Here is a 9,449-nt window from a genome sequence, read left to right as displayed (position 1 = left end):
GGATAGTGAAAGAGGATATTATACTAATTTTGTTGATGCTTAAAATGAGCAATTTAATTTACTGTAAAGTGGAAATTATATATCACATTTTTGTTTACAAAATGTCATTTGCAACATGGTCGAACTTTAGTGGGCTTGTCTCCATCAGCCAATCAGAGCTGAGCATGGGCGGGCGCTGGACGCTCAAGTTTGTCTGAGCTGCAGGATGACTTCGCCCGTAGAACCAGAGAAACCGACCAATAAGCGCTTGGAAAGAGAGTGGGGTGATATGACGTCACAAACGCGGACCCGTGATTACATCATGTGGCTGTTGGATAATAATAAAAATAATGAAAGTGAAAGGGGATTCAAATGAAATATAATAAATGTATGTATATTTTTTTTAAATCGTGCTGATTTATAAAATAGAGCAGTAGGGGGTTTATTAAGAAAAAAACAAATACATATAATATTTATACGTATAATATTTTCAGTTTAATAATGGCTAAACAAACTAATCAAGAAGACAGACCGATTTGACCCTAATAACTTGTGTAAATACTTTGTGTTTGCAAAGTCAAGTACATCTATATGTCACTGAACTATATAAAAACAAGCAAATGATAAAGTGGGTCAATGACCGAGAGTAACACAGACACCTACTTGTATGACTGCAAACAAACGAGTAAAACATGGCATGGCATGTTTTTTACATGGATTTAAGGCTTGACTTAACCCTTTTTTCCCAATTGAGTTAAACACATAACTGAACAGTCGATCACACAAAAAGAATTATTTCTGTTGCACACACAATTAAAGAAATATATTGTTCACCCAAAAATGAAATGAATTTCTTTTTTCTGATGAACACAAAATAATACATTTTGATAAATGATAGATAGCTGATTTGTAACCATGACTTCCATAAAAGGAAAAACAAATATGATGTAATTCAATGGGTACTGTCAACTGTGTGCTTACCATCATTTATCAAACTACTTCCATAATATTTGTTTTCCTACGATGGAAGTCAGTGGTTACAATCAGCTATCTATCATTTATCAATACATCTTCTTTTGTGTTCATCAGAAAAAAAGAAATTCTGGTGAACTATTCCTTTAATTGTGTGTGCAACAGAAATAATTGTTTTTGTGTTTTTGCATTAAATGCAATACGTTTTGGAAATTTAGTTTTAAAATCATGCTTAATACGTGATACTGCAATCCCCTGAATATATGGTTAAGCAAATGAAAACACACATCTTAAAACATTCTTTATTAAGAAATACATCTGACAATAAGTGAATTTAATACGCTTTATTATTCTAAAATACATTTAGGACATTATAAGATAAATAATCAAAATAGTTAAGACTTTTGATGTCACATTCATTTAAGCAGTTAATCCAATAATGATTGCCACTGAATGAAAAAAGAGCTCCTTTAAGAACAAGAAGGATTTTATCATTAATTATTATGTTTTCCTCCTTAGAAATAATTTGCATAAGTTCTTGCACATTAAATTTAATAAACCATTATATGAAAGCATAACAAATGCTGTTTATAGACGTTGTTAACATGCTTCGTTAACAAACCTGACGGGTGTTCATTGATGAATATGCTACAGTTTATATTAACATAAGCCACAGTGATCTGCACCTTAAAGTAAACACTAAGGTAAACTCTTCCAGTGTTTTGCACATTTAATTGATTTAAGGGACTGAAGGAGGTCTGAAACAGTTAAGATTAGTTTAATTGAACCCCTCTGCCTGACGTAGGAAACATCTTCTCCAAACATTGGCATCATGATGGAAAGACAACAGCAGTGCAACATTTAACATGATTAAAATAAGGAGCTGCAAGGTAAACGGACAGAAATGCAACTAAATGCCATGGAATGCGATGACAATTAGACATTGATATTATGCACGGAAATTAATACAAACCTTATACACACTTTTCTATTGTATATACATATTTATGTATACATATAGATACATATTTTACAAACAACATTGGGTTAACATAGCTCTTTTTAGTTAGCAAGAAAGCGAAAACATTTCTCCTCGCACAGGGAAAAACATCAGAGACTGGCACAAATCTGATATAAAGATGCAGAAGTGGGTGAATCTCATGAAGAAAAGTGCTAAATCAAATGAGGATTAAGAAAATAAAGCCTATTTTTAGGATCATTAAGGTTTTGGGGGGTTTCTCCACCACAAATCTCAATAATGCAATATGAGGATGTCTCTTTCTCATTCATTTTCTATAACGCTGCAAAACAAATCCTCTCTGGACTTAATGTTTTAATTTTCTGTTTAATTTAATTTCAATTTACTTTCCATTCACCTTGTATTAAGATGATTGATCACTCTCTTCCTGGGAGTGGGCAAAAGTACATCACTAAAATTAAGATTTTAACCAAACACAATCTTGCAATTTAGATTAAGTGAATTTGTATGTAAATATCTGATTTATGAAATAAAGTGCCGTTAAAAAGGCTTCAATGGCTCAACCTATGAAACCGCAACTAAACTAATTCAATATACAAATTGGCCATTAAAAAATAAACATTCCACATCATCTTTGGTAATTCAAACATAAGGATTAGAAGAAAGCAGTTGTTTTTCTTCACCAGACCCTTATGTTCATACATGGGACGAGCAAGGTGATGCACCTACACAAATATGTTCTTACATGAGTTATAATCCATATTTGACCCGCCAAAATACTGCACTGCTACAGGAGGATCAGGCCGCAGGATTTACTCTGGAATGTCAAATTTTATAACTGTTACGTACTAAAAATACAAACCAAACAGAGTTATGCAAACAAGCATATTCAACAAATGAGTTTGAAACATCCCAAAAACTAAACTTTCTGAGGGAGCTTGTAATGTTTTGGCTACATCTTTTAAATCATCGCTTGACAGCTCCTAAAACTTTACGGTTACAATCAAAATCAAGCAGAAGCCTAATTTGCTGTAGGAGATGAGATGATCTGTCTGGCTTCAGCAGATGTGTAAAGAGAGCGAGTGTTTAGAAGGTGGAGTGTTAGTGTGGTGCTGGTGGGAATATGGATGAACACGGAACGGATGGGAAAGCTCAACCTCCGGAGAAGAGCGTCTTTTCGGTCAGTGTTCTACAAGGCAAAGAGATTGTCCTCCGTCCGTTCGGCCTTCTTGCGACTGCTGCTGGATGCGCTTGCGGGAGCTCTGTGCTCTCCAACCGGGGGTAACGGTAAAGCCTGGTCTACAGCTTTGGCCCGCTCCTCTAGAAACTTGTCAAAATCTAAAGAAACAATGAGATGGTTGGTTAAGGTCTACATAAAACAACATCCTATTTTACCTCCATAATCTGCTTTATATTTGACCCTGTTGTCACAAGTAGCACAGGTATATTTGTAGTAATAGCACAATGCATTAAAATTATTGCTTTTTTAATGCCAAAACGGATAAGGATATTAAGTACATTTAGTAAATTTCCTACTGCAAATATATCAAACATTTATTTTTTATTAGTAATGAAGCACTTATTATTTTCTCAATTTTTCTGGTTTTGTAGTCCAGGGTTACATATAGTAGTGAAACCTCCCAAAACATTGCTTGCATTCGCTGAAAATCAAACCCATGATCTTCACTATGGGCTTATGTGCTATCATCTGACCTACAGAAACATCTCTGTGTATATGTGAAAGTTAACATTTCTTATCAAATTTAATCTTATTTGCCATCTTTACATTATCTTGAATACTTCAGACTCTTGTGCCATTTCATTACTATTAAAGGGGACATGTCACGAAAATCTAACTTTTTCATATTTAAGTGCTATAATTGGGTCCCAGTGCTTCTTTCAACCTAGAAAATGTGATCAACTCAGTAACTTAATTTTGGTAAACCATTCTCTACAAGCATGTGGAAAAATAGGTAATTAAAATGTGGCTCCCCTTGTGATGTCAGATGGAGATATTATACGCCTCTTAATCTGCACTATCCAACCACGGCACTGCCATTTAGTGCAGAGATCAGCTCATTTGCATTTAAAATGACACATTTTTGCTCATACCCACAAAGTGGCAATTTTAACATGTTATTATAAATTATCTATATGGAATTATGAGCTAAAACTTCACATATGTACTCTGGGGACACCAAAGATTTATTTGACAAGTCTCCCCTTTAACATTCTGCACTGTTTTTGTTGGCTCAACTTTAAAAAGTAAGTTACCTGCTTGCCTTAAACTTAAAAAATATTAGGTGACACAATTTTTGCACAACTTTTTGAGTCAACTTATATTTTTAAGATGAATGAACTCAAATGTTTAAGGCAACCAGTTGACTGTAAAGTTCCTATAGCTCAGTTGGTAGAGCATTGCATCATGGTTTTGATCCCAGGGATCACACACGATAAAATGCTTCCTTGGACAAAATGCATAAATGTAAATACATAACAGTGAGTAACCCAACATTTACAACGTCAACACGTTTCTGTAGCTCCCATACTGTACCTTCACTCATGACTCCTTCCTCTGGCTCCTCACCTTTCTGTTAAAGACAACAAAATATGCCAAATTATTCGCATGTCAGTTACGTTAACAAGTTATAGACATTGGCGTGACAGCAATATAGAGTAAACAGTCAGCTACCTACCTACCATTCAAGCTGGAAGACCACTTTACAAGACATTTTCATAACCATGAGTACAAACATATGAATGTGTTTCTCTACAATCTATGACAATAGACCAGTGCTGGGGAGTGAGAAAAAATAATAATGCTACGGACTAAACTACAGTTTGTACATTTTAGTGTAGCTTTCTCAATAACAAGCTAATTTAAAAAAATATGTTGTAGGATTGCACCAAAAGGAAAATTCTTGGCCGAAGCTGAATAAAATGAAACACTCAGCTGAAGGCTGAATACCGAACAATCGATTTTTTTTACATTCCAGCAGACATTATAGGGCCTTTTTACATCTCACTTCTCTTATTGGACAGCTATCTGATTTGTTTAATTTGCATTCGACCACATAAAAGAGTCATGGCTAAACTGATATTAATCTGATCTTCTATTCCTACACAAAATGCAAATTACCTATTCATTACTCTGCCTTTAAAAACTTGCAACGATGCTTAAGCACGAGGTATAGTCTGTTTTCAAGTACACATGAACGTACGTGCACGGTCAAACGCACAGCCTATACTTTGGTGATTCTCACGAAACCATTGAAACACCACGGCACTAATGATTTTAGCTTTAAAATGTGTAATATAGTAACATTAAAAAGCATCAGAATTAACACAATACTGTGTTCTACCTTGCACAATGTGTGATTTCAACATAAGAATTTATAATTGTAAATTTTATCTCATTTTCTGCTGAAATTCTCATTACCGCAATGTGTCCGGCTGTGTTTGAACATGCGTTATGTTGTAATTTAATCAAATTAACACAAAAATATTAAGAAAAAAAATAAATGGATGTTTTGCTAGACTACTTTACATGACAGAAAAAATACTTACTGAATATTCATGTATAATAATAATGAAGAAAAATTAGGAAAATTATGTGTCCATGCCTGATGTTCTCATCCTCCGCAACACTTTTTGAGAACAGTTTAAGCACACATACAGAATTTTAATCAAGTTTGATTTTGAGTGACCAAGCACATGGACCAGTTACTTCAAGATGGCTACCAGGTAAGATCATTTTTTTACAGTTAATTTGAAATATTGTCTTGTCAGAATGCTTACACGACTTTAGATTATCATTACCGCAACAGATGCTTATTAAATGTTAATTTAATTAATAGAAGCATAATACTTTGATTTTAAATGCATGTGCAGAATCTCCAAATTATGTTCTTTCAGGTTTGTCATGTCATTTTGAAAATATGTCAGTGTTGATGTTTTCTGACTGTTGCGGTAATGAGACTTTTTAAGACTAATTTTTTAAATTATGTTACAAAAAGTGTTAAATGATTAGTAAAAGTTTTTAAATGAATGTTCCCATTTACTCCAGACTTTGTTTTTCAATGTCTGGTGGGAAAAAAAGTAAATTTAAGCAATTTTCACATTTTCATGCTTGACATTTTTAAAACCAAGTTTTCGTGAGAATCACCCACTTATAGCTTTTACAAAAAAAGGCAGCACTTTATATATGTTGAGCAGTAGACGCGTGTTTGGATGCTCGGTCAGGGTCAAGCACGAGCAGAGAGAGAGATGGCGTGATGACAGTAAATGCTTTTGTTAATAAACGTTTTTATTTCTTCTTTAATACAAGTGTGTTCGTCATTGTAGGACGTCACTCATTCTAGGAATTTTTCTTTACATACTGCTGTTGCTCTTCGTTGTTCCTCTTCTCATCTATAAGGAGTCTCTTGCTCTCCATGCATAAGCATTCAGCAGACAAGTACCAAGAATCACCACCGTGTCTTTCTTATACGCTGCAATGTTCAGGATGTCTTGATTTTAAATAATAAATGAAACTTGAATGTTGTCTGCTGCATGTTTGCTCTATTTATGAGTGTGCGTGCCTCTCACTCTGATTGCTATTTGATCAAAGACCTCATTGTTTTTTATTTGGTCTTTTCTGCTCGAGCTAAATGCTATTTTCGGTCAAATAATTTCAATTGCCGAACATTTGGTGCATCCATAATATGCTGTATTGCATGGTATATACACACTAGGGGTGGGAATCACAGGATATTATGCTAATACATGCCTTGCGCTAGCGGTACTAAACCGATATGCCGAACTTTTTGCTAATCGGTATACTGATAGCCGATCTTGCGGTAATACATTTCGATATCTGACTATCTATAGTGCAGGCCTTTTCTCTTTATTCAAGTCCCAACTGTTAAAAAAACAGCACAAAAGTTTTTCAGTCTGTAAATTCAATATTTTATGCTAATACTTTAAAAAAGGTTTAACTTATCTTTGTTTATAAACTGATACATTTAACTGCTTATCAACTTGTTTTATATAAACCTGGTTAATTTCATAATTTACCACAACCTTATTACCATATCGATATTTTGTCCCACCCCTAATATACACTGTATTGCAATTTATTAACTAACACAGTGGTTCCCAAACTTTTTCAGCGTGCGGCCCCCCTTGTGTAAGGTACATTCCTTCGCGGCCCCCCAAAGAAAATTTGTGACAAAAAACAGTTCTAAAACTCAAAATTTTATTATAAATTATATAAAAAGTTGTGCTTTTGGTTTGTAGCCTTATTTTTTTTTTAGATTTAATTACACAGAATTCATGATAAATTAATGTATTTCATAAAATGTCATAAAACTGGGGGCCCCCTGGCACCATCTCGCGGCCCCCAGTTTGAAAACCACTGAACTAACATACAATCTTCAATGTAAACCATGTGCAATTATTTGATTCAAACTCACATGCTGTATAGAGTCATCGTATGGATTTCTGTAACACAATTTTATACGTGCTTCACAAAAAAATTCCTTTATTGTCGCTATACTTTTCTCTAGATATCGGTTTTGGCATTTGTAGACATCAGTAGGTTTAGCTTTCCCAACACCGTTTAGTGAACAAACAGTACATTAATGAGCATAACAAACTGCACAGAATTATTTGAATGTCAGTACAAACACAACAACCAACAAATGTAAAGTAAAGCATCTGGCACCAGTGAACTGCAACATACAACAATATATCTATCCACGCTCATGTCTTACTCCAACACCACCACAAACATTCAGCATCTCAAACTGTCGATAATTAATCCCTAGTTAATGTTTATTAGTACCGTAAGAATAAGTGACGTATGGTGGACTGACGACGTGATTGGTGGAAATAAATGATTAGTACTATCGAGGTGAAAAAGTCGAAAACAGATTGGGTTAAATGAACGTGAGATGAAATGTTACCATGGCAACAAAAACTGTGAGAATGAAATCAAAGTAAAGAAGTCTCACCACATCGGCACCGAGCCACTCCTCAATGTCATCCATGACAGAGGACTGCGACACGGGGATCTATGGACAAACCAAAGAGCCCGAAAGCCACGGATGACAAAAACACGCCCCCAAACAAACAAAAACACAAACAATAAAGTCACCAGAATGCTTGAGAGGAAAACAGCAATAACAGAAAACATGCAATTCACATCAAACCGGGCCACACACAGCAAGAGTTTTAACACGCTGAGAGTTTGATAGTGAAAGAACGCTGAAGGAGAGATGCTGTGAAGTGTTATGGAAAGAATGAATACTGAATAAATCATATATCTATATGAATACAGTGTAAGAGGATCTGTGAGAGTCACTGCTCTTGTACTTGACACTATTACTGGCATTACTGAGGATGACACAAGGGCTCCTCCTACAGGTCATATCTGACTTGTAAAAGCATCATGTAGGTGCACAAAACTGTAATACTGCTACAATCAAGCTAGGAGTTTAATTTTTTGTTTTTTTTAAAGACCCACTGAAGTGCGTTGAAATGTGCAGCATTTCAAGAAAACAGAAAGTTAGGGTGGGGCGTACTGAGTAGCTCCTCCGCTTTAAGAACAACAAATAAGAATTTAAATTATCTCACAATCTGGAATCTGCTGAGAAGCTGAAGTGCAGTGTGATGTCATAATAATCACAGATACAGTGACTTCACAATGTTTATATTTTATTTTATTTTATTTTTTAGAATCTAAAAACTGTGATAAATAGTGCGGTATTCGATATGTGATAAAAAAAATTATCAATTTAAATTGTATTCAAATTAGGGCTGTCATCGATTTAAATATTTAAACTAGATTAATTGCATGATTATCATGTGTTAACCCACGATTAATCGCAACCTAATTGCAAGTTGATGGACACGCATCCTTTGTATTATTTAAGCATTTAGGACGGTACACCTCTCAGATAACGTACAAATAAAGATCGTTTTTAGACATTTGATGACTATTTACTGTCTAAGGCTGTTCAAATATCTATATGTATTTGATTGTATAACCAAAATATGTTTCCTGAAAAAAAAAACATCACAACAACTAAAAGTGAACCGCCATGTTTCACTAGCTGTGTTATCCAAAGTTCAAATTAAACTTGTGCACAAAACTGGAATATTGCATAAAACATTTGCGAATAAAACACCGTTCCCATCCAGTGAGGCAAAAAGCGCAAATGCGTCACTTCTTTAATAAACTGGCATCAAATGGAATTTGCTGCAGCAGGAGAAGTCACTGTAAGCTTTGTTTCTGCTATAATAAATTACTTGCATATCAGACCGCGCAGATGAAATGAAATAAACACAATGCATTGGAAGGCGAATAAAGGCTGCTGTTTAAAGACATGCTTTGGATAAGGTTTTTCAGAATGACCAAATCACATGACTTTTTGGATGCGCATTAACACATTTATTGGGTAAATGTGTTTTCATCGCAGTTCATGCGCATGTTTTGTTATTGGACGTTATCCGACTCAGTTGAGTGCATACTTTTTAT

At 34.6% G+C, this 9,449-nt stretch overlaps 1 protein-coding gene across 4 annotated transcripts in view; it reads right to left on the bottom strand.

Moving 5' to 3' along the window:
- Positions 1-1,280: 1,280 nt before the first annotated feature.
- The window catches only part of tom1l2a (target of myb1 like 2 membrane trafficking protein a), a 42,466-nt gene continuing 34,297 nt past the window's right edge, over positions 1,281-9,449 (bottom strand). For 2 of the 4 annotated variants that reach the window (XM_055184324.2, XM_055184341.2), the window contains 3 exons: positions 7,924-7,983; positions 4,485-4,521; positions 1,281-3,268 (listed from right to left, as the gene is read on the bottom strand). In XM_055184324.2, coding sequence (XP_055040299.2) covers positions 3,120-3,268; positions 4,485-4,521; positions 7,924-7,983 — 246 coding nt within the window. In that variant the 3' untranslated portion in view covers positions 1,281-3,119. The remainder of the gene's footprint in view (positions 3,269-4,484; positions 4,522-7,923; positions 7,984-9,449) is intronic. The other 2 variants (XM_055184331.2, XM_055184348.2) reach the window with 1 other exon arrangement.

The sequence above is a fragment of the Misgurnus anguillicaudatus genome, chromosome 19 (assembly GCF_027580225.2).
Source record: "Misgurnus anguillicaudatus chromosome 19, ASM2758022v2, whole genome shotgun sequence".
Lineage (NCBI taxonomy): Eukaryota > Metazoa > Chordata > Actinopteri > Cypriniformes > Cobitidae > Misgurnus > Misgurnus anguillicaudatus.
The sequence above is the reverse complement of the archived record's forward strand: the minus strand, read 5'-3'. Positions and strand labels throughout refer to the sequence as shown.